The following is a 26,930-nucleotide window of genomic DNA, read 5'->3' as shown; positions in this document are numbered from 1 at the left end:
TTGTAAACTTAGGAGGATTGATTTCTTTTTTTAAACATATTTTAAATAACAACAATTGCGTACCCTTCGAGGCCGCTGCAGCTGTGGAAAACGATTCAGTAATATGGTATTTGACACAGTTCACCTGAGGGACCACATTCGGCGATAAGTTCGGCGAGTTGTAGCGTACAACTTACAACACCTACTTTATCCTTCTGTCAACAATTGTAATGAATTGTAAATCTTTATGTTTACCAAACAAAAAAATAAACAAAAAAATTGTATCAATTATGAGAGCTAAATGACTAAAAAGGGGACGTTAACGATGTTTTACTTTACCATCTGCAAGATGTTCCGGCTTTGGAGTAGGTACTATGATATGATAAATGGAAATTTTAAGTTTTTTTACATAGGTAATCAGCGTCGAAGTACTTTTGTGTAGGTTACAAATGACGCGAAATATTGTGGGTCATTTGTAACAGGATGGCGGTTCTACAGGGGTCTTAGTACGCAATGACAAAAAGAAAAATGATGGTCCGAACGCTGATACCGGATGCGTTAAGATACTGTAATATAAAATATAACAGTATCTTAAGATAAAATATTATAGTATCTTCACCGTGTGTGACGCGCTTAAAGCGTGTATATGAAGTTTTCATACTTGTTCACTCTCTATGAGATATATAAAGGAAAATAAAAAGAATATAATTTCTACAATCATTTATTTCTGTACAATAATTACATAATTATACGCTATGTATAAGGTTAATACAATAACAGTGCGATAATAAAAATAACACGTCCTATATTCAAATAATTAAATATTGTTAATTATTACATCTGTTAATCCAAACATAAATACAAGAAGATAATGGAGATCTTAATAAAACTATGCCAGTTTCATAAAATATATTAAGTATACTTTTACAGGTCTTTCTATAGGTCTTTGTTTTTAAAGTGAAACTTTTATTACATCGTCTCAAACTTTTTATACCTACTCGGCAGCCGACCGTCACGCGACATGCGCTACACAAAGCAGTGTTCGGAACCGTTCGAAGAGTTTCACTTTTACCGTGGTTTCATAAAACCACACAACATTTTTCTCTTTTTTATAACTTACACCGATCATCGGATCCATTATTGACTACTATTTAACTAAGTTTATATAAAAATACAAAATTATACAGTACAATCGTCTAATGTCAGTAATAAAGCTTAGCTTCAGCATTTCGTGTTTAATAAGTTTACGTACACTTTTATAAATAATATATTTGTGCTACATTTAGTATCATAAATTAATATACAAAGTTAATATTATTTTTATGATAAAATTAACATGCATATAAAGTACACACTATTTACATTAGATACGTATTTTATAGTCAAACTAGCTGGTGCGTTGTGCGCGGGCTGCAAGCAGCCCGCGAGCCCCTTTTGCCCCTGGGTTGAAGCAATAGGGCAGTCATTAGAAAATGTGTTAGAATTCCAAGTCCATTTGTAATTTTCTGCTAACTGCGATTCCACAGTCAATCGGAAGTGCTTATAAATTCCCCATTCAAATATTTTCTATTCTGAAATGCTGTCGACGGGCTGCAAGCAGCCCGCGGTACATCCCAGGAACAAAAATCTTCAGTCAATTGAAAATGCATTAAAATTCCCAGCCAATTTGTTACTATCTGCTAACTGCGATTCCACAGTCAATCGGAAGTGCTTATAAATTCCCCATTATAATATTTTCTATTCCGGGAGACTGTCCACCTTCGAGGGTGCGTGGTGCGCGGGCTGCAAGCAGCCCGCGAAGCATCCCAGGGCAGAAATCTTCAGTCAGTTGAAAATGCATAAAAATTCCCCGTCAATTTGTTAATATCTGCTAACAGCGATTCCACAATCAATCGGAAGTGCTTATAAATTCCCCATTATAATATTTTCTATTCCGGGAGACTGTCCACCTTCGAGGGTGCGTGGTGCGCGGGCTGCAAGCAGCCCGCGAAGCATCCCAGGGCAGAAATCTTCAGTCAGTTGAAAATGCATAAAAATTCCCCGTCAATTTGTTAATATCTGCTAACAGCGATTCCACAATCAATCGGAAGTGCTTATAAATTTCCCATTCAAATATTTTCTATTCCGGGGGGCTGTCTACCTTCGAGGGTGCGTGGTGCGCGAGCTGCAAGCAGCTCGCGGCTCATCCCAGGGCAGAAATCTTCAGTCATTTGAAAATGCATTTGAATTTCCTGTCCATTTGTTACATCTGCTAATATAGCGATCTGTAGAATCGCTACAGTCAGTCGAAACTGTTTCATCATTTTGAGGTGTCTAATCGATAGCGGGCAGTGACTTTTCATAATAAACTGTTAAAGAGTTTACTTAACACGCTCGTCGCTTCGCTCCTCGCTACTTCTTTGAGTATTTACGCCGGCCGCTGACGTGACTTGCTCGCTTCGCTCGCTTGGCTAGTGCGGTAGTTCAAAAGTTAACCTAACTGACTCGTCGCTTCGCTCCTCGTTATTTCTTTGAATATTTACGCCGGCCGCTGACGTGACTTGCTCGCTTCGCTCGCTTGGCTAGTGCGGTAGTTCAAAAGTTAACCTATCTCGCTCGTCGCTTCGCTCCTCGCTACTTCTTTGAATATTTACGCCGGCCGCTGAGGTGACTTGCTCGCTTCGCTCGCTTGGCTAGTGCAGTAGTTCAAACGTTAACCTATCTCGCTCGTCGCTTCGCTCCTCGCTACTTCTTTGAATATTTACGCCGGCCGCTGACGTGACTTGCTCGCTTCGCTCGCTTGGCTAGTGCAGTAGTTCAAACGTTAACCTATCTCGCTCGTCGCTTCGCTCCTCGCTACTTCTTTGAATATTTACGCCGGCCGCTGACGTGACTTGCTCGCTTCGCTCGCTTGGCTAGTGCAGTAGTTCAAAAGTTAACGTAACTCGCTCGTCGCTTCGCTCCTCGCTACCTATTTGAATATTTACGCCAGCCGCTGCCGTGATTCGCTCGCTTCGCTCGCTTGGCTCGTGCGGTAGTTCGAAAGTTAATAAATATTTTCTACTCCGGGAGGCTGTCGACCTTCGAGGTTACGCGGTGCGCGGGCAGCAAGCAGCCCGCGGCGCCGTCTTTTGCCGTTGCTATTCAATTACCCTTCCTACTATGGAAATTTCCATACAAAATGTTCGAAAAAAAAAATTTCGCTTTTTACCAAAAAATTTTATATGCCTGGAAGCGGACCAGGTTTTGAAGCATTTTTTACTTCGGCGACCCCGACCCACCTGCCACCGGTTCAGAGAGCCGTTGAATTTCGTGATGTATGGAAAATGGAAACCGGGGGTCGGAAAAAAATTCTGAGTATGCAGTATTGTAAATCTGGCCGATTAAAGCACAAAAATCAATTTTCAGAACAATCGTAAAGTAACCGGCGCCACCATCTTGCTTTGAAAAATTGGCCATTTTTGAAAAAAAAAATGGCGTCCAATTTGAAATTTCTCGATTGCCCTGGTAGCGCCCCATGTTTCTGATCATTTTTTAGTTCTACACCCTCCACCTATCTGGCGCCGTTTCGGAGAGCCGTCGAATTTCGCGTTGTATGAAACTCGGAAACCAGCAGTGAAAACTCAATTATGAGTATGCCAACTTAATGTGCGGCTCGATTAAAGCCCCTGTGCCAAGTTTCAGCGTGATCGGATCAGCGATGGCCATTTTAGCATTTGTATGGCGGCGGCCATTTTTTCCGCCATTTTGAATTTTTTTCACTATTTGTGGTAATTGCTCGAGGTGTTCTACAAGTTTAGTTTGAGCACCCCAGATGTAGCTGCTACCGTTTGCGCGGGCCGTTGACCGTCTTCGAGAGATGAGGGAAAGTTTAAGATTTCGTATTTTTCTGGATATCCTGGGAGCTGGGCGAGTACGAATGCATCATTGGTGTATTTCTCCGTTGCGCCACCTCGTCTAAATTTACGGTTTTATGTTTGCGCCAAAAATGGAAAAATTCCAAAATCAAGCGACCCACTATGGCTCCCTGGTAGCGTCCCAGGGTGGTGATCATTTTTAGTTCCGGGACCCCCCACCCAACTCGCACCGTTTCCGCGGGCCGTTGGATTTTCCATTGTATGAAAGTCGGAAACGGGGGCCCGGAGCCACTCGAACTGGGCACCGATCGATTCGCCGGCTCGAACAGAGCACGTGTGCCAAATTTGAGACGTAAGGATTCATAAACGGCGATTTTGGCAAAGTACGGCGGCCATCTTGTTTTCGCGAAAATCGCCATTTTTCCACCACCCCTGGCAATCGCCACCAGTTCCGAGCATTTTTTGTTCCGACACCCCCCCTCCAGGTGGCACCGTTTCTGCGCACCACCAGGGGTCCACTCGGTATTCGAAGATGATCGAGATCGCTATATTTTTCCTCTGGTCACTCGGCGCACCTCTACACGATCACGTTAAAATCCCCCCCACTTTCCACGTAGTTTCCGAGAAAAGCGATGTCAGTCAGTCAGTGAGTGAGTGAGTGGTAGTGTAGCTTTATATATATGTAATACAAAATTTGCAAATTTTCGCTAAAGAAATACACAATCACACTGCAAAAAAACTAAAGCATTTACCCACAACTCGAAAGTCTTCATTTATTATTTTAGTATTTGATATTATGCAAAATAATATTTAAAAAAAAAATAGAAAAATAAAACTAGTTAAAATTGCTCCCTTAGTACAACCTCCTTCAATCACTTTTTGCACTTACGTATTTCTTCGTCTTTTACAAACAAAATAAAAATAATTCTCAATTAAATATCACATGCATTTATCTCTGTTATTGTTTGAGTAAAAAAAAAATCTCTACAAAATGAACTAAAAAATATTGAACTATTATCAAATACTGGCACTATATTCAAACAAATTTTTAACCTACCAAACATAAAGAAACACAATACTAACGCATACAATAAATAGATTTTATGACTTTTTTAGTTTATGTATTCTATCGTATTGAGGATGCTTGCAAAAAATAATTTCAAGGTGTTTTGGTGAAATATTAACGAAACATTAAGTATAACATTTACAAATAATTCCATAACACACATACTAATAAGTATAACTTAATTTAAAATAAAAATTTAAACAAAATAATTCACAATTTTTATACAATTAATTAGATCACAGCTGCACTTTTAAAACATAGGTAGGCCTGAAAAGTGTATCATTAATACTTTTTTATTTTATTTTTAACTTCAGTACCAAAAATAAATATTATGCATAATTGAGATCTCCACAATTAATGTTGAAATTGCTGTTATTTCTAGTTAAATAAATATTATAACGATCAAACTTAAATATTTACAATTCGAATCCTGCAATTCTTTACAAAATCTCGATCTTCCTTCTAAAACATACCATCATGTATACCAATCGGTACTAAAATCGCTAGAAAGATCGCAAAATTCCTCAAAACCAATCTCCAATCATCCGGCACTGCATATGGCAGGATAATGGCCGTCAATTTATGAATCTCGTGCGCGGTAAAAACGAAAATATACGACGTTAAAATAAGGTTCAGTATTGGTGCGCTTGGAATCAACACTAACACACCATGAGTATCAGCGGCTAACCAAATATGCGACTGACTAGCGAATAGTTCCAAAGTAATACCCCCAAACCAGGCAAAAAGGCTCGAATGCCTTGTTCTTAACGCTCCAGAGACATTCCTTAGCAAGATATAACTGATTATGGGCAAAAAGGACACATAACTATGAATTTCATTGCAATCGAAGGTATTTGTGCAGAAAAAGGTAAATGTGACGTAACTGCCGATACCGATGAAGGCCAGGAAAGTGGCTGTAAGGGAGATTCCGGGAGTGAATAAGTTGCTATGGTTGTTATCGTCCAAGAGATTGTAGCGTTGGGCCAGGAGATACGCGATGGCGAACATTATGCCGTATGCCATGGAGTACCTGCAAATGGGATAATGTTGTGTAAAATAATTTTCTTGTGTGTAATTCGCAAAATCCTTTAGCGATATAATATTTTATTTAGGCTAGCTAAAATTATGATAATGACTCAAGTCTTTGAGTTGCTACCATAATTTCATTGCAAATTAAGCCTTAAAAGAGTCTTATTTTAAGACTAAATTTGCATTATTATTAGGTATTAGGACGGTATAGAACCTAATGCCTAAAATTATGGCACCGGAAAAATTTAGGGTAATAAACGCAGAATTATTAAAACTCTAAGGGCCGATTTTTCAATGCTTGGATAAAACTTATCCGTCCAATAAAGTATTACACGATAATATTAAAATGTCACGTAAACTGTCAAATACGGGCAATTAGAATACGTTTTTAAAATGGTAGTTTTGCACATTATTCGACGAATAAGTTTTATCCAAGCATTGAAAAATCGGCCCTAAATAAAGTAAAAGCGAAATTAAAATGAGCCTTATACTTCGAAACATCTCTTCAATCTCATTAATAGATAACATTACATTAATGAACAAAAAACAACACTTTTAAACCCCCAAAATAACCAAACTCACCGATCCTGTTTCCAATCCAACCACCACTGATGTATATCGTCATCGCTATTAACAAACAGCGCTTTCCAAGGCCTCATCACGAATATCTTCTGGAAGAACACTTCGCTCATATACAGTATGGTCACTATGGCCAAGAGACCTATCACTTTGGTCGCTATGTATAGGTATTGGTAGGGCTTGGATTCGACTGTGTGGCTCGATAGCGGTGTTATGTGTGGTGGTAGCGCGAATATTGCGAACATCTGAAATAATTGTATCGTTTTAATTTTTTGGTCGTTCTAACATGCTTTGATTAGCTCTGTATGTTTGTATGTAATCCACTTCTTTATAAGTACGAACACTCTAACGAACAGATTAAACTGTATACTTATCAAATATCAGTGACAAATCACTATTTTCATGAATTATACAGTAGTTTTTTTAAACTGTACTTGAAGTTTATTTAAAAAAAATTGAAACTAAAAAAAACTACACATTCACGATTAAAACTTGTCCGAAGCAAAAATATGCCTACGCAGATGCCTAATAGATATTAGGCAGAGTTTTCTAGTAAGCATATACTTAGAATAAACTTTAAACATTATTGCCAGGGAATAAGGTGTTAATTTGAATGAAAGTTTTCTACACACCGCTCGGACATTATTGACCACTTTTTAATAAGCGATTATAATACCACTTGTTTATAATTGTTTATAATGGGCAGAAATCAATGATTACTAGAAGGGGTAACTTTTTTATTGGTTTGATACCATAATTAGACACAAAAATTTTAAATATGAATTTTTATGTATTTGATGATGATGATATCAAAGATTTGCAGAGAAATGCTGTATTTATTTAAAAAAAATCTTACCAATGTATACCAGAAGGAAACCAGAGGTATAAAACTGTAGAACTGGTACGGCCTGTTCATCGTCAGACACAGGACTATCGTGAAGAAGTTCAAGCGAAATATCACTCTGAAATATCTGTAATGAACGAACGTCAATTTTTTTTATTGCAAATCAATTTTGAATCCTCTTTTATTTTAATCGACTGCCTCCTTGGTGCAGTGATTCACGATTCGATTCCCGGTGTAGACGAAGAAAAATGACTGTCTCAGTCTGGCAGAAAACAGAAGGCTGATCACCTATAACCTGTTTCTAAAAGAAAATCGATCAGTAAAACAGATGTATGCATATTGCATAATGCATCTGCCTCTAACTCTACTGGGGGCATGGGAATTTACTTTAATTTTAATATAAATGAATATGTCCTGGATTTGGTTTATTACCTTACCTAGTAGCATCTTTTTTTTTTCAAAATCTACAGGTTCGATTCTCGGTTAGAAACATTGAGTTACTATGTACTACGTACTAGAGAGGCCATCGCTACTACACTTTTTCTAACACGAGTAACGTGCTGGCCACGGACAATTCGCTATAGCGAAAATTCGCGCGGCGCGACTGGCGGCGCGTCTTGCGAATGAATCAAATGTATGGAAATGTACTGGGCATGCCACGCGCAGCGGCGACCAGCGAGACGACCGGCGAATTTCCCCGAGCGAATCGCGCGGCACGACTAGCGATCGAAACAAATGTATGAGTTATTACGGCGCAGGCCACGGAGTCGAGCGGCAGACGCGGCGACTACTCCCGGAGCGAACTTAATTTAAAATAGTTTGTTTTTTTTTCGCGAAAATGGAGACGGAAGCTTTTATTGCAGAAATTCTAGCTAGACCAGCTATTTGGAAGTCTAGCCACCCGTAACATAATTTTTCATCATGCCTATATTTTTCATATTTTTGGTGGAATTCTCCGTCTGTAACACGATTTCTATTTAATTCGTGTACTCCACTATATCTTCCAAACATTAAATCTTGAGCAAAAATGCTGCTACTCTCCAAACAACGTCGAGCTAACTTTGATAAAGCTATCTCGTCTCCTCGTCTACACTGGTCGCGGCGGCGAACGCAACTGCCCGTGGCGTGCTTACCGCGCCGCGCGAATTGTCGCGCCGCCCGTCGCGCCGTCGGTCGCGCCGCCGGTGTCCGTGGCCAAGGTGTTAGAGTCAATCGTCTCAAACTATTTTTTTAAAGTGAAACTTTTATTACATCGTCTCAAACTTTTTGGTCTGTGTAGCGCATGTCACGTGACGGTCGGCTGCCGAGTAGGTATAAAATATTGTAATACTGTGGTATAAACTATAAAGCAGTGTTCGGAACCGTTCGAACAGTTTTACTTTTACCGTGGTTTCATAAAACCACACAACATTTTTTTGTTACATCGATTGGTTTTAATTGATAATTTTATTCATATTTTTTTAATAAGATAAACAATATTTATTTGTTACATTGATTGGTTTTAATTTATAAGTAATAATAGGCAGAATATTTGCAAATTGTATGACTCACTAGCCGCGCCGCGCACAGATTTTGTTCGTGGTGTCCTCTCTATAATAATACCTCAATGGTTAGAAACGATATTTTTGAGCATGTAGGTGGGCACCAACTGACCTGACCAGCCCCAAGTCGGCCGTCTTCCACGTGTAGTACAGGTGCCCGTAGCCCGTGAGGAACAGGTACGCGGAGAGCAGGGCCCGCACCAGCATGTAGATGGGCAGCACCTTGCCGGCGCCGGTGACCTGGCTCGCCAGCGTCACCAGCTGCATCCAGCCCTTCCACTCGCTCGTCTGCTCGCGGTGCAACACGCGCGAGTGGCTGCACATTGTTATTTAAGTGACGTCATAAAAGGTGCATTTATTAAAAAGTTATTTTTTAATAAATACACCTTTTATGACGCCTCTTGGTGGAACTGCATTTTATAGTAATAGAAACACACAATTCACTGATGATGATGTTTCGAAACCAGTCGTAGTTTATTGGAATAAAAATCTAAATAAAGTGGAACTGGTGAATTGTGTGTTTCTATTTAGGAAAGGTCGAGGTACTGTCTCTGCATTGACCGATGTTGTTGATAACATTTTGACCGCGCAAGATTCGGGCATGAGCACTGCTATTGTCTTTCTTGACTATACTCGAGCCTTCGACACCATCAATATACCTTTACTTTTATCTAAGATGTCGTTTTACGGGTTAAGCAAGGAAGCGGTCAGTTGGTTCAGTAGCTATCTCAGCAATCGTACACAAACAGTAGCACTTCGTAAGGAGGACGGGTCGGTCGTGTATTCTCAGCAAAGGGTGGTAACTAGGGGAGTCCCACAGGGCTCCATTTTGGGCCCACTTCTCTTTATACTATATACCTCCGATATCACCAGCGAGATAATGCATAGTCGATACCATCTTTATGCGGATGATATTCAATTATACATCTCATTCCATCCGTCCCGAACTCCTGAGGCTATTGCTGAGCTAAACTCGGACCTGATGCGCATATCACAGTGGTCGGAGAAAAACTCACTTGTCCTTAATCCTACAAAGACCAAATTTATGGTTTTAGGGACACCGAGGATGGTCGAAAAAGTGATTGGATACGATTTAACATTAAAAATTGAAGGGCAAACTATAGATCGTGTCGTAGAAGCTCGTAATCTTGGATTTGTATTCGATGAGAACCTCAGATTCGAAAAGCACTTCCACACAACTATATCGAACTGTTTCTATAGGTTAAAGCTACTGTATCGCATCAGAAACTATATCACCACACCCTTACGTATAAGGCTCTGTGAGGCACTAGTTCTCTCGAAATTTAACTTCGGAGATACTATGTACGGTGCAATATTGCTAGCAAGGACCAAGAATGCCATACAGCGGGTTCAAAACGCGTGTGCTCGGTTCTGCTGGGACATTCCGCCAAGAGAACATGTTACGCCATATCTAATCCAGGCAAAAACCCTCAATATGGAAAGACGCAGGCGCCTTCACTTTGCTGTGATGCTTTTTGAGGTGGTGACGTCACAGATACCAAAATACCTTTTTAATAAACTTAGGTGGGTAGGTGATGGCTCACACTTCACAAGAGCATCAACATACATGATGATTATGCCCAGATACCATACAACCGCCTTTAGAGGCAGCTTTGTATACAACGCAACTAAGTGTTGGAATAATCTACCGCCGCCGATACGTGAGTCAATATCTAAAAATTCTTTTAAGAATAAATATAAAAAACATTTGATTAACGAATTCGTCGGAAAACCTTAGTTGCGTTGTATATAACAGATTATTATTATTATAATATATACGTATTATATAGTATGCAATATAGTTGTATTCTTTTAATTCCTTATATATGTATTTATAAACTGTGGTTATTTATTTTTATGTAGATATAATATATATATATATATAAGTGTATGTATATAAGTATATGTATTTCACAATATGGGTAAAATAACCGCAATATATTATATTCTATTATCTATACATGCAAACATATATAATTATTTTATTTCTTAATTAATTGTTTTATTATCTAACAGCAGAGAGAGACACTTTAGACTTAAGCATTTTGTTGTCTGGTGGGGCCCTGAAAACCAGCGCTATGCTGACCATATCGGCATAGCATAAGCTGAGCGGCCTTACCCTTTAGGTCGCCAGTCGCCACACAAATCATATTCTTAGTTTTAATTTTTATGTTAGATTTATTTAAGAGTGTATTTTTATATTGTTTCTTTTTTTTTTTGTTTGTGTTGGTGGTGGTAATTTGGTGTGCCTAATAAAAATTATTTTATTCTTATTCTATTCTTATTCTTTTCTATTACTATATTTATTATTTTTATCCAAACATTCAGAGATGATGAGAATATAACTCTGAACTGAGAGATCACTCTGAAGTGATAAGGCCGCCCCGTTACACATATTAAAGCTGTAACTTTGTGATTTATTATTTACTTTTATATTTTATAAAATAAAGTGTATAATAAAGTGTCAAATAAATAAATAAATAACACTAACTAACAACATTATAATATGCCAATTAAAAAGAATGTTTTCTATTTCAGGCAAACATAATTTAACTCAACATTTTAAATCAGTGTTACCATAAAAGGAATGGAACAATTTTTACAAGGACCTATGATTTAAAAAAAATTGAAAATTTCATTAAAATCAGTCCAGCCATCTAGAATTTCAGTGACACGCGAAAATAAACAAATACATAAATAGGATTTTACTTTAGGATTTAAGAAGAAAAAGACTCACCTACTAGACTTCGACTCGTCCGTAAAGAACAATCCCAACGCGAAAACATAACCCACGGGCAGCCAAAAGCTCCATTCCGAGTAATACTTATTCTCCTTCATGAAAAAGTTAGTTCTATCGCACAGGTAGAAGTACGACATTATCATTCCGAGCTTAGCCAGTGCTACCATGGGGGACGGTTGTTTTGTCTGTTTGTTCACTAGCGAGTAGCCGTCGAGTTTCTGTTTGAACGTTTGTGACCAGCGCCATAGAGAGCGGACCAAGACTAACACTGCGCTAGAAGATAAGGTAACTTAAGTGTGTGACGTAATAAAATAAACAATTTAAAAAATAGGTTTAGAGCAGATATGACAAATATTTAAAATGAGACATGGTATGATATTTTCTCATTTTTATCGTCTGTATAATATATAGGTATTTAATTTATTTATTTTTTTCAAAAAGCCCAAAAAATATTTTAAAAATATGAGTTAAACACCCATTTTACATGACTATTGTACTTACCAAAAATAGTTGAACAAGTTATTTACAAAAAATTAAAACAATGTATTTATCTGAATGACAAACCAAGTACCCTCATAAAATTTAAAGTCAATTCACTTATAGAGGAATGAAATAACAATAAACTACCCTCACATTTCCAAAAATAACTGACTCACCACACAAGAAACAGGGCGAAGGTCATCAGCTGCAGCTGTGTGCAGGGCTCGGGCTGCGCACAGCAAGTGCCGTCGTTGAAATTCATATGATCGTTGCAGAACATGTTCAGTAGTATCTGTGTGGAGTGCCGCAGGGCTGTAGGGCTGAGGGACCAGCCGTCGGGCGTTAGGGCTCCGATGGCGGCCAGGCGGGGGGCGTTCCACAGTTTGGTAGCGCTGTGTTGGAGTATCTGGGGAATTTAACGTGTCTGTAGGTGGATTTTTGAGGAGCTAGTATGTAGGAAAACTGCTATGATTTCGTAGATTTTCAAACCATGGTAATTTTTATAAAAATCTCGAATAAACGAATGTTACATTTGACTGGGGTAGTAAACTTTCGAATTCAGATAGTATGGAATATAAGGGTATTTTATGTTTAAATTCTAAAATAAAAGAAAACTTTTACAAGAATAACTTATAAGGAAATAAAAGTTTGTAAGAGAAAGTATGATCTAATCATCTAACTTGAAATAAATGCAAATAAATAGGATCACAAGATCGCAGACGTAGGAATAATATATAATTAAAAAACAATTACCTCCACAGCAGCCCTATTATACGCATCAATATCATTATTATTGATCTTCACATCGTTCCGCAGCTTGGTATTATCAACAGACTCCAGAAGCTTCCACAGAACATGCGTTCCTTTCAACGATAGAGCGTCTATCGGTTGAACCAGACGGGTTAGATTGCGTTTGTATTCCTCTAAATTGGATTCTGAGATGTTGCGATTCTTGACTAGTGATAGACCGCTGCTTGCGACGATCACGGATGGCGGTTGGTCTGAATGTTGCCTGAAAATAAAAGATAAATTAATCGTGAGTTTATGCAATCCGCTACTTACAAAAAATTGATTAATAACGTCAATTTACATTAGAAAGAAGGAAAAAAAATACAAAAAACTAATTACAGTTATAAACAAATGAAAGTTAAAAAAAAAAACATTTTTTTTGGTTTAACCTTTTCATATAGGTGGTACGTACATTGTGCCGCTTCAATTAAAAATAAATCTCAAAAGAATCGAATACATACTCGAAAAAAAACTGTTTACAAAACAATGTTTCTTCTGTCCATAAATCAACTTGTACCCAAATTTATTATTTATGTATTTATTGAACAGAACAGTTTTTTAATAAATAAAACAATTAATATACTCACCACATCCTAAACTTATCCACCATAGTTTTAGAAACATTCTCTGTCCATATAAATGTTACGGACAAACGCAACTTATTGTCCACATATGTATAGTTCGGCATGTGATGGTCTATTGTAGAGTATGATGTGTCCATATCTAGTCGAGTTTTCAACCCACCTGTAATAAAATATTGTAAAATAAAGTTGTATACTATAAAAAAATATAAATATTATCTGGAAGAAATAAACATTCTGCCATCTGGTTTCCATAACACAAACAAAAGCTTAGTATGGGATCAGATTATGCCGTGTGTGAAATTGTCCTGAAATATTTATTTATTTGAACTGACCAATAATTTGTTTAATTTAATTATGAGATTATACCATATAGATATAAGAATTAACTCACTGATAAAATGCTCATAAAGTTGTTCCAACCGGGAGTCACCGATGAATGCAAAACTGTTGTACTTCCCCCAAAATGCTAAATATCGTAAACACCTTCTTGCATCGCTGAAACAATTAATTTATATTATACTAGCTTTCCACCCGCGGCATCGCCCGCGCAGTCAAAGAAAAACCCGCATAGTTCCCGTTCCCGTAGGACTTCCGGGATAAAACCTATCCTATGTCCTTTCTCGGGTATCAAAATATCTCTATAACAAATTTCATGCAAATTGGTTCAGTAGTTAAGGCGTGATTGAGTAACAGACAGACAGACAGAGTTACTTTCGCATTTATAATATTAAGTATGGATAGTATGGATTTCAAATAATGTTTTTGTTATGTTGTTTTGTGAAGGACACATAATAATCATGATCAATTTGTATGTGCTATAAACAGGATATTTAAAGGAAATACACAGGTTTATTAAATAATCTTAGAACACTTATTCTTATATACGTAATATGTTTCCTTATATGTTTTGCTTGAGAATTATTTAAGAGGTATTATATTATTGAATTACACCAAAATTTCCATTTATTGAGATTGTTAAAACAGTTTCTGATTTTAGTATAAATACAATTTTATTGTATTTACATATCATTTGTTATTTCCATATTATTTACCCTGTTTATTCAAACTGCTGTGTTTCAGAATTCCATAAAACTACTTTGCTTAATTTTTATTATCATATTTGTGTGTTTCACATTAAAAACTTACGTTTTTGAATATTTGTGCAACATACAACCATAAGGCTGCCATTCATGGTCACCCTTATATCTACCAGAAGATAATAGCCATGTGCAGGAATCTGGCCCTGAAAGTACAGGAATTGTGATGAAAAAATGTATCTATTTGTCATATATGTACATATTTTGAATATCATTGTACAGTTTAATATTAACTTTTATAAGGGTTGATGTAGCTCAATTTGTAGTTGTGTGTCTAATTGATAGGTCACAACCAAGTCACAACTCTTACTTTTACTCATTTTTACTGCAAAGTTAAATAAATTTCATAAAATTTTTACAGAACGTTTAAAAAATGGTGCAAATATTTGTAGAAGAAAAACTTTTTGGGCGGTATTTCAACAGATTTTGAATTTGGAACACTCAAACTGTGCTGTTTCTAATTTGTTGCCCAGACCACTTAAAATTGTGCTTTTTTTTAATCTAAATTTGATTAAAATTAAGCAATTTCATAATATGAAACTATATAAACAAGTGTTTTGTATATTAATGCTTAATCTATAACACATTGTTATACAAATGTAAAATAAATTTGATGACTTCCACCAATGTATCTAATCATAATATTTACTGTATGTTATACATGTATAATGTTATAATATATGATTAATGTCAACATTTATACTGATATTATAATATTGCATGATACTTTGATGGTTTGAAGTGGTAATATTTTCATATTTACAACTCAAAGAAAAAATTATTATCTTATAAGAATAAAGTGACTCACCATATCTCAAATGTAATATTCCGTGATAACCAATAAATCCCAAGACCAGAAAAAATGCTAAGAGCTTCGCATTCTCAACATTAAGTTGATCAATAAACCATTCCGCCGAATTTTTCTTTGAATACGACCCCATCACGAATTTCGCCGATGAAAACTTACTTCACATAAAGTTACGACTTATATTCTGTAGTTTTACTGCGTTGATACATCACTTATAACATAAATTGCACCAAGCAAACTTATAAAAGAGTGAAATTCAAACAGAATTATATTTAAATACGATTACTTCATTTCAACAAAACAACAAACGCAAATTTTCCGGTACGATCGACTGAATTAGGATTTAGGATTGACTTTGGCAATTGGCAATTGGCATTGACATTTGATAGAAAATTAATAGGCTTGTCTATGGTCTAGACTCTAGACACCAACTTTCGGAAATAGTTATAGCATCTACAGACGCTCCGATTTGGTTGGTGCCAACCATATCGGAACCGACAAGGCAACCATTCCAACATTGCTACAGATTGTCCGACGGTTGGCCTTCCAGCTGTCAGTTGACCATAGAGTAATATGTCAGTTGACCATAGTACGAAGAGAATGGGCTAAATTCTACTATAGAAATAGAGAAAATTACAGTCATATGCGGCTCTTACAACTTATTTTTTAAGGTTTTTAATGTAGCCGCACTGTCAATTTTTTTTAATACTTCTAACATAATAAAATACGCTTGATTTCTGGCATCTCTATTTGCGTAATCTTTGTTACTTAAGTCCCACAAACAGGGAAAGTCTTTATATAGTTCCAGCAATTTTATTAATATGTCACGTTCGGTGACCGTAACTCCCTCGGCGTTCATGTTGACGTCCTACACCGGCGGCGTTGCGAATGTGAATGAGCCAATTACCTATATTACTCTATGGAATGAGCCGATTTGGTCGGAACAAAGCTTCCAGACGTTCCAATTTGGTTGGATCGGATAGGAAGTTGGTTTGGTCGGTACCGCCGGCGCATCCGACCACGTCAAACCAATATTAATAATAATTATGTCGGACCGACCGCTCTCTACACTTTCCGATTTGGTCGTGGTCGGATGGTTGGCACCAACCAAATCGGAGCGTCTGTAGATACATTTAAGCTTGATACTGATTACTGTGATGTGGTGAAGAATGAAGATAAAGGTGGTAGATTGTTCTTTGATTTACTACATATTTCAAAGTATTCGCTCAAGCATTCAATTATTGTTTATTATTGTATTCAACATACGCGCCATATTGACTTTGAACTACAAGCGGGATTAAAAGCGTCTTAAAATTTTACTTTTTGTTTTAATCGCTAACCACACAGTTCCGTAAAATATAAATTTAATATTATATTTAAAGGAACTGTGTTCATAAATCTACGAATAAATATGCCGGGAATATGCCAATGTGATGCCAATCTATGAATACGCCATTTTCATATTATAATAAATAAATAATTCATGTCAAAGTCTACAAATATTTACAAGATTATTAATTGGCAACATTAATAAATTGGATTGGTATAATGGCGGCTATGTCTCCGTCGGAGGTTTGTAAAATTTAATCAAAATATCGTAACACATTTAACTTTTTTAACTTATTGTGTGGCTTACGTCTGAGTCATTCATTGGGCATTTTTTATGTAGATATTTCATTAATATTTCACAACTTTAAATATTATTAATTCAAAGTTACTTTTGTGACAGTTATCTTCATAGATATTTTGTCAGACTTTCGTATTGTTGTTTTGTGTCGATATCTGGTGTTGATTATAATATATCATTATATTTTGATATACATATAATTGAATAGATTATGATGTTACAGAGGAGATTACAGAAAGAACTTATGTCTCTAATGAAAGAACCGCCACCAGGAGTGTCGGTAGACGGTGATCAAGCCAGCCAAAATCTAACACTGTAAGTGACCTATTTTTCTCTTTTATCATCATACAAATCATTCATTAATAACATGTAATTATTAATCTACGATGATAATTGCGAAACAGCGAGGAGAAATAATATTTTTTATGTTCCAAAACATTCATTTTTTCATAAATTTAATAAACATAAAGGATATGTTATTGTTTTTGTTTATCTGTAAATCTATTATCAGGTCAATTTTAAATACGATTTTATAATATTTGTAACCTATGGAAATTTACGAACATGTGTAGCAATGTAATAAGATTGTTAGGTAACAATGAATCTAATTTGGAGTATGCATTTTAAATTTTATTTTCCTTTAACGATGCTATAAATATAGTCCTGGCTTAGTAAGGAAATAAAATTTTAAAAGATTCCAATCAAAGTGTTATTTTTATATAATAAGACTCTTATAAGAACATAATACAAATTTATAATATTTTAAGTTCAAATAATGTTTATTTAGATTCTATGTGGAAATACTGAAGATGTTTTGTAAAAAGTAGAAAATGTGTGGAATGGCCTTTTGATAATTGCCATCTACAAAATAATCTTACATATTTTATGCTAAGAATAAATTGCACTGATTAAATAAATAAATAAATATTTCAAGACAGTTTTCACACGCAGCACAATCTGTACCCATACTAAGCTTTTGCTTATGTTATGGAAACCAGATGACTGTTAAACATACATATATAATTTTAAATGATAGATGCGAAGAATAATAGATAGCGGACACAGAGCAAACATCCATGTTCGTTACACAAATATTTGCTCTGGGTGGGAATCGAACCTAGGACCTCTGGCTTGGAAGGCAGGGTCACTACCAACTAAGCCAATTAGCTTTATTTTACTAACTTTGCTTTCACAACTTTTGTTTCCAAGCATTTAATTTTGTGTTATACATCTTAATATTGTAATAAAAGGCCCTAACTTGAAGCATGGGATAAGCCTAGTTACTAATACAGACAGACCTTAATCTATTAATCTTAATCTTACCAACATTCAGATTGGTTCAGTAGTTTTAACATAATTCAGGAACAAACAACCATACATTTATCCATAAAAACACCCCAACATTTGGATTTTGTATAAAAATTAATTTCATAATTTTTGCGTTAATATAATTTTATAAATAATTGTTTAACTTATAAATGTTTTTATTCCACAGGTGGACAATTCACATGGAAGGTGTACCGGGCACATTGTATGAGGGGGAAAAATTTGTATTGCAATTCAAATTTACTAATAAATACCCATTCGATTCACCTGAGGTAAGTTATTTATTTTTTTATATATAATAAAATACAGTTTAACATAACTGATTTATTTTACAATTTAAATGTAAGTCAAGTTCACAAAGCAAGATATTTTTTATTATGATGAGGGTAGATAAAAATATTACATATCATGAAAATTCTTGTCCATTTTGTATTCCTGTGTTAGGATATAGGATATAGAACAGATTCAGTATAGTTTATCAATTACCACCATGGGCAATAAGTCAATCGCTTCAAGTTTCTAAATAGTATTTATCAATTAGATGCGTACAATTAAATAGAATGTCATTAGATATTAACATAATATTTTTCTAAACCATAATAAACAAGAGGCTAAGATGAAGAGATTCTCATTGCAATAAACAATTAGAAATTATTTCACAATAAGCTTTAAAAGTTTGTAGTGAGAATTGAGAGGCATCCTACAAGTACGAACTCCGTTACTATGGTTGTCATGATACTATGTTATTTTGTCGTTAAAATTGTTTTCATTCAAAAGCATACCATCATCTTCACTCGTAACAAACTTCAGTATGTTCAAGTCATATGAGGCGAACTTCAATTTCCTATAGTTAAAACAGATTGTTCATATGTAGCACTGAATAGTTCCTCCCTTACATGACACATACATAAATTTACATATCGCTTCCATTTATATATATACATATCATTAATAGCTGCATAATTGTTGACCATTTAATGATTTTCCATGGGTGCCATTAATTAAAAGACTAATGAATGGTCGTGTCCTTGCTACTTATCTATTCAATCATACAAACACATACTTCCTTATCTACATAATTAAACGATTGCACCGATCTTGAAACAATCCTTCCTGGTGTTCTGCAATGATGGCATGACAATGGGAATCATTAACAAAGGATGGTATGGTTTTTTTCCCTTGTCTATACTGATGTTAAAAAGCTGAAGAAGTTTTTTTCGTTTGCGTGAACGCGTTAATCTCAGGAACCACGTCCTTTTATCGAGGAAGCCTATAATCTATATCATCACCACGCCATGCTAAGACCAATCGTAGCAAAGTAATGCGGGTAAAACCGCGGGGCACAAGGCACATTATCAAATAATACGTACATATAGGATAGAAGGGTTATAAATAAAAAAGCCCTATTCGATATAATTTATTCTTTACCAGATTACAACTTTACAAGGCACCTTGTAGGTATAATTTAAAAAAGTTACTGAATGTCTTCTGTTATACAACATAGATAGCTCTGGTTAAGAAGATTAACAAAATGAAAATCCTTCACAGATTTCGGTAACAAAATTACAGTAATCTCACTATACCCACAAGGCTTCTAATCTGATTACGGACAAATCTCCTAAATAACTAGCTGTACGTTGCCGGAATTTTTAAGAAATTACGTAGAATAAAAATCAAATAGGTATAAACAAAAAAAAAAGTGTCTTATTCTTTCCATATTCTCCAATAATAATTAATAATAAATAAATAAATATTATAGGACTTAATCAGTCTATTGCACCTACTTCAGATATTATGAAACATCTTCCGCCATCGTCTTGTACATATTAATCAGAAGGTATAAATATCTTCAACCCTAATTGATGCAATTGTTTTAATCGTTTCCTTTATTTCTTAGCAACCCGTCAAGGTTATTATTCAAGCCAAATCATTATTTCGTAAAGTTCGTCTGTCTTATCTTCATCCCTTAGCTGTAGGAAGGTTATGATTTTCTCCTTACGGAGGGAAGGATCCTCTTCCTAAAGGGGTACCTTTTGATATTCCATTAAATGCGAATGCACTTGTTCTTACAAGCCTTTATCATTTGATTAAGGAGCTTTGACACTGTTCAGCAACTAATTTGCAACATTGATTTTGGCCAATTATACTAGCCGTCGGAATACGTAATAGATTTCAATAGAACAGTTATCCTACGAGAGTACGAGTGTAATTAAAGTGATGATCATATCTGTTGAGCCTTATCTTCGTATGCTATAGTTATGTTACGAGCTGGTCTTTATCCTTAAACTGAAGATCAATAACCAGGCATTGTCTTTAATGCCTTACGTTATCCACTGTTGAGTATGGTATTTGTTTCCATGGTAACATATCTATCTGAGGCCCTTTCCAACAAAACGCAAATCATCCTAACACTGTTTGTAAAACGAAGGCAGTAAAATAATAATCATGAAGCTTTTATAGTCTCGTAGTAGACTTTTATAGCGACATATTCATAAGCTTTCCACTTCGCTGATCTCTCGATTTCCATATTTATTATGTATTTTGTCGTTGGCGTTGATTTTTGTGTCTGCTCCCAATTGCGAACCTTCCTCAAAACTTGACGTATCAGTATCGTTCTCCAAATTGTGGTAAAAAAAAGGCTGGTAGAAGTGGTAGAAGTGAGAGACCTCTAAAACTACTCTTACATAAATCCTTTTGAGGATTCTTTTGCCTCTGGTTTCCTCGTCCATAAGTTTGCATAGCAACATACACGTAATAACAATTGTATCAATTGGAAACAACACCTCTTATTGTTACGAAAAAATAATGAATTATTTTGCAAAGATATCCAAGTACCAATTAAACTTTATATTTCTGCGATCTAAGTACATTGTACCTAATTAGAGTATACACTGCGATGTTTTAACGCGTACAGTGACCAATTATAGTCCAATTACGGTCAGTACACTTCATCCATTCTGTTCATTTATCTAATTATTCTTCAGCACTCGAAATTTCCAATCCGAAATGAAGATTTCTATACCTATTTGCAGCTACAGAACATTGTAAGAAAAAGAATCTTCGAGTAATCTCGAATGTTGACAAAACCTTAAGATGTATGCAAGGTCCAAAGGTCGTTTCTATTATTCTTTTGCATTTACAAATACGTAGATGAGTTAAGATTGTAATCGATATCTAAAAGATGCCCCTGATAAGCATTCTTTGCAAATAGATGGCAATTTCTATTGGAATGTTGATCTGCACATAACAATACATTAAAATAAAATTAGCACAAAAGAAGTATTAGCATCAGATATGAGAATACCAATGTTAAACGATTATATAGTTCTTTAAAATAACTATAGTTACTATAAGGGCTGCGAACTTATAATGAATCTACAGTTTTGTATGTAGGTATTAACATCTCAGTAGATTTTGTTAGTTGTCAGCTGGAAACGTAATATCAAATGGACATTTCATTTCCCATTTTCGTTCAGTTGCAATGTGTTCAGAACAACATAAATGCACATTTAACTTTGACTAAGTTTCTGACACTGAACGTGTTTCATGTAAGCCGTAAATACAAGAGTATAGGTTTCATAAAAGATCATATTTCGTAAAATCCAATTTTGGGGCATGGCAGTGCCCCCGGTCCCGTCAAGTCGAGCGCGAAGCAAACACTGCCGTACCATCCTACTTACTATAACTACTAATACTGTATTATAAACGTGAAAATTAATGAGAATCTTCACGCTTAACATCTAATCCTAATCTGATCGATGTATGAAAAATTGGAACACTGATAGGTTATCTAATATGTAAGTATTTTGTATCTGTATAGTTCGTCTACAGTACATAATCTGTCTACAGTAGCACAAAGACTATTTTTACCCAGCTACCACACAAAAGAAGCCTCAATCCAGAAATTTTAAATACATGATGATTATATAGGCGTACGTACACCTTTTCTTGAAAAAATATGCAGGATTATAAAGTACATATATGGCCTTCTGTCAATGAAGCCATCAGTTTCGATTTCTATGGTCTCAAACGTAACACTGTAGATCTAACAAATATAGCAAATACAGAAGTTATGTTGTTTACATACATATAGTTTGCATAGCAATACCATACCTATGATATTCTCGTTGTAAAGTAAATATTTTGCATTGGCCTCTTGGAAGGACTATTTTAAATCCCATAGCACGATCAAAATATTCCTTAGGTTATTGTTAGGTACTAACGGTACTGTTTGCTAAATTAACACTAATATAGTTACAAATTGTTTTCATCATCATCATCATCATCATCAATATCACAAAAGTTACCACTAGAATCTAGAAGGTCTTCCCCTATTTTATTTCTTACTAGCTTTCCGCCCGCGGCTTTGCCCGCGTTTTTAAAAAAAACACGTTCCCGTAGGATTTCCGGGATAAAACCTATCCTATGTCCTTTCTCGGGTATCAAAATATCTCTATACCAAATTTCATGCAAATTGGTTCAGTAGTTAAGGCGTGATTGAGTAACAGACAGACAGACAGAGTTACTTTCGCATTTATAATACATATAAGTATGGATTGTTCATAGAAAACAAACCCATGTGCTGTGAATAATGTTGATCTATCGATTGATCTGAAAACATAGACTCGTTTGAATTGCGTGGTTGTTAGTCAACATATTCTACACAAACGCTCATTTTATCAATTTATTCAACGAGTGGAGATGTGACTGACGCACGTTGATAATATTAATTAATATGTATTTACCATGCATACCATGCATGCATAGTTCCGTCCCTAACAAACCTTTTGAACTGTATCTTATAATTTTCAAAATTAATATCACCTCCCCTATTCTTTTACGTTATTATGGGGACGCTTACAACACGAAAAATATTGAGTTCTAAGTTAGATGGCAACTAATTTTCAGAATAAAAGCACATTATATACAATCTGGTTTGAATGTTATCTCCGTATCTGTTGAGACTTTCGTAATTTCATACGCACGAAACACAAATTTTAGCACTTATAGTACGGTAATATTTGTGTACGTTGGTATGTATTTAGGTATGTATTTTTACTTATCAGTTATCTAGGTACCATAACAAGCTTTGATAAGTTCGTAACTTCGTAACAACGCACCGTTATATTGAGTCTCGAAAAATTTATACAATACTAGCTTTCCGCCTTTGGCTTCGCCCGCTAATTGTTGTAGTAAATTATATACTAACACCTTCCTTCCTCTTGAATCACTATGGAATAAACCGCAGGACAGATAAAGCGACATAAGCGTTTTATACTATGTAAAAAATTGTAAATTGTAAATTGTGTACAAAATTGACGTCAAATCCAATGTACACCACGAAATTCGAAAATCATTGGATGGTCAAACAACTATACGGTCTAATAGAATGTGCATCTATTTTCACGAGTCGGTTCTCTGTGATGTAATGTTTGCACTATTGAAGATGTAATCACGACTATGTAACTTAATGTTATTATGTTGTAGTTTATAGCCTTGTGGCTGACGCGTGTTGGCTTTTAGTGGACGATCGCGATGTTGCTTACGTAAAAATGCGTAACGGAATTATTTATTTGTTGTGTTCTACCCTACATCTTTTTGAAGTGAAACTTCTTTATCGGGGTTAGAAAAAATTTAGTGTAACATTTTTTGTTACGCGTGACATTTTTCCGTTACGCGCCATCTTTTTCTTATCCCCGCCACGCGTGATTCGACGTATTTCTGTAAAGTTGCATATTATAGTAAATTATTTTTTGAAAAATAAGGTCATAAAGAAGTTTCACTTCTTACTGTACACGCACACATTTTTTAGTTTTTCTTTGACTGACAATTTAAATTATGATACCTATAAAATAAATGTAAAAAGTAATTAAATTAGACCTAAATGCACCACTTCAATTAACAAAAAATATTTAAAAATCAAACAAAATTTAATTAAATAAAACTTTATCCAAACCAATTGTAACTGCGTATTTACATCGCTGCAGGTAACGTTCGTAGGCAACAACATCCCGGTGCACCCGCACGTGTACTCGAACGGGCACATCTGCCTGTCGATACTCACCGACGACTGGTCGCCGGCGCTCTCCGTGCAGTCCGTCTGTCTGTCTATCGTGTCTATGCTTAGTAGCTGTAAAGAGAAGGTGAGACTAAAAAAAAATTAAGACTGTTCGAAATTTAAAAATATTCGACTGGCTGGCTGGATAAGTAAGATTGTTTGTAAAAAAAAATCTAATTTGACTGTTCGAAATAAAAAAAAAAATATTCCTGTGCTCTCCGTGCAGTCCATCTGTCTATCGTGTCTATGCTTAGTAGCTGTAAAGAGAAGGTGAGAAAAAATAAAAAGAGCGTGTGTGCCGAGCACACGTGTCAGAAGTGAAACTTCTTTGGCAATATTCAAATATAACAAAATCGTCCGCTTGCTCCATGACGTGACGGTATTGCCATGACGCGACCTTGAAATTTTTCTCTTAACGCGCCTAAAGAAGTTTCACTTCAAATAAAAAAATGATCTACTGGTCGCCCGCGCTCTCCGTGCAGTCCGGTTGTTTGTCTATCATGTCTTAGAAGCTGTAAAGAGAAGGTGAGAAACTGGTTGTTTTTTTTTTTTTTAATTATTACTGTTCGAAATTTAAAAATATTCGACTGGTCGCCAGTGGTTTCCGAGTCCTGTTCGAAATTTAAAAATATTCGACTGGTGGCCAGTGCTCTCCAAGTCCTGTCCATCTGCCTTTAAGGTCTATGCTTAGTAGGTGAATTCATCGTCATTCGTCTTATATTCTCACCTTCTCTTTACACTTTACAGCTAGGTACTAACCTAGCTGTAAAGTGTAAAGAGAAGGTGAGAATATAAGACGAATGACGATGAATTCATGCTAGTGAAATACTTTTTTGCCATATTTGTCATTGTTTGTTTATAAACATCGCACCAAACCTATAAATATTTACCTAACAATAGAATATGTATTTGTATAGTAACTTAATTATGAAATTAAAAATCTTTTATCAAACAGACACTAGAAAATACTGCAACAAAATTAACACCTGAAAATAATCACGATATTTTGTAAATTTTTCAGAAACGACCGCCGGATAATTCATTTTACGTAAAAACATGCAATAAAAATCCTAAGAAAACAAAATGGTGGTACCACGGTGAGTATGACTAGATTCAATTTTAAATAATTAGTTTTGAATTAAATAAAATGAGTTGTTTATATTTATTACAGAATCAACTTTTAATAATTTTTGCTTCAACCGAAATGCTATTATCAATGCACTGATTGTTAATTGAACAGATAATTGTAGAATAAATAATTTAAAATAAACGGGATAAAATATGTAATATTAAAAGTTGTATATTAAATTAATTATCTCTTATCTTAATCGGTATCTCTTGATAATCGTCACATTATACATTCTTCATGTATTTATCAATTCGCTTTTATATGCTAGTAGGGAAATAGTTCAGTTTTTAGAAAACCTTGCAATAAAAAAATAATCTTTCTTCAAATTACTACATATACTAACATGTCTAATTTTTAATTTTCAGACGACTCAGTGTAACACCGTTTGCTTGCTATATCGAGCATGGACGATAAACGTGAACTTGTGATAAGTGTTATCGATAAAGTTAACATATAATGTTATGTATATACGGACGGACGGTGCGATTTTATAGGCGGCTGTGCTAAATTATTTTATCTATTTTGCCGCCAAATGGAATGTCAGTGTCAAATGGATTTGACGTTTGTGCTCTGTGGTTCGATGCTTGAAAATTTTGTGTAGTTAATTATTTTGCGAATGGAAATGCTTATAGAATTTATTGTGGAGATGGGCGAAAGCGGAAATCGAGTAAAATGGCGCGAGTTTTTAAAAGTACAATTTTTTTATTTGTGTGTAAGATTATTCGACAAATTATGTGTACAAGAGCTTGGCTATTGCCTATTGCTACGATGTTAACGGTCAATTTTAAACTTTTATAACTTTAATAAAAACGCAATAATTTATCTAAAAAGTTACCTGCCGAAGGCTTAAAAATTTTCAATCATATATTGCTTTATATAATGCAGAGAATGCGTTACAAATAACAATTGGCTCACGAAACAACGAGCGTAAATAATTGAAATCGACTGTGAAATATTATAGAAATGATTTTGCGATCGCCCATCTCAAATTGTAAACGGCAAATTTGATGAAATGTATAAGTGAAGCAGTCAGTTATGAATAAATGTATTATAGGTTATAAAAGTTCAATAAATTATTCAATCATCTCTTTGGTTTCATTTACGGAGAATAAAATCTATATTCAATGCTGAGAAAACTTGAGACCTCGCCCTTTACTTCCTATATCCTATTACTATTGTTTTACTTGCCCATTACAGAAAGATTAAAGTGTTAAAATCTATTCAAACCTATATTGACTGAATCTCTGCTCTTTAAGGGTGCACTCACACACATCAGTCACCGTCACGGCACGTCACCGGACAGGATTAAAAAAAAATATGTATCAATAGTTCTAGTATGACTCTGTTCCCACACGACAGTCGCCGGCACGAAATCTATCAGTGACGTCCCCGGTCAG

At 35.3% G+C, this 26,930-nt stretch overlaps 2 protein-coding genes across 2 annotated transcripts; one reads left to right on the top strand and one right to left on the bottom strand.

Moving 5' to 3' along the window:
- Positions 1-4,505: 4,505 nt before the first annotated feature.
- LOC149903770 (N-acetylneuraminate (7)9-O-acetyltransferase) lies at positions 4,506-15,727 on the bottom strand. Its single transcript, XM_090108084.1, has 11 exons — positions 15,394-15,727; positions 14,635-14,731; positions 13,880-13,983; positions 13,492-13,648; positions 12,869-13,127; positions 12,292-12,521; positions 11,633-11,908; positions 8,987-9,190; positions 7,346-7,460; positions 6,493-6,734; positions 4,506-5,911 (listed from the first exon to the last, which is right to left on the bottom strand). The coding sequence occupies exons 1-11, from the start codon at positions 15,524-15,526 to the stop codon at positions 5,344-5,346; spliced, it is 2,385 nt and encodes a 794-aa protein (XP_089964210.1). The 5' UTR covers positions 15,527-15,727; the 3' UTR covers positions 4,506-5,343.
- Positions 15,728-16,854: 1,127 nt separating this feature from the next.
- Positions 16,855-26,619, top strand: LOC149903769 (ubiquitin-conjugating enzyme E2 W). Its single transcript, XM_090108058.1, has 6 exons — positions 16,855-16,965; positions 17,244-17,335; positions 18,516-18,618; positions 24,334-24,489; positions 25,426-25,501; positions 25,899-26,619. Exons 1-6 carry the CDS (start codon positions 16,942-16,944, stop codon positions 25,910-25,912), a joined length of 465 nt encoding a protein of 154 aa, XP_089964184.1. The 5' UTR covers positions 16,855-16,941; the 3' UTR covers positions 25,913-26,619.
- The last annotated feature ends 311 nt before the right edge of the window (positions 26,620-26,930 follow it).

Source organism: Colias eurytheme, chromosome 12 (genome assembly GCF_061535395.1).
Source record: "Colias eurytheme isolate Ceu_HAF_F1 chromosome 12, ilColEury1 Martin Lab GWU primary, whole genome shotgun sequence".
Taxonomy (NCBI): domain Eukaryota; kingdom Metazoa; phylum Arthropoda; class Insecta; order Lepidoptera; family Pieridae; genus Colias; species Colias eurytheme.
Note: the sequence above shows the minus strand (reverse complement) of the source record. Positions and strands in the feature narration are given on the sequence as shown.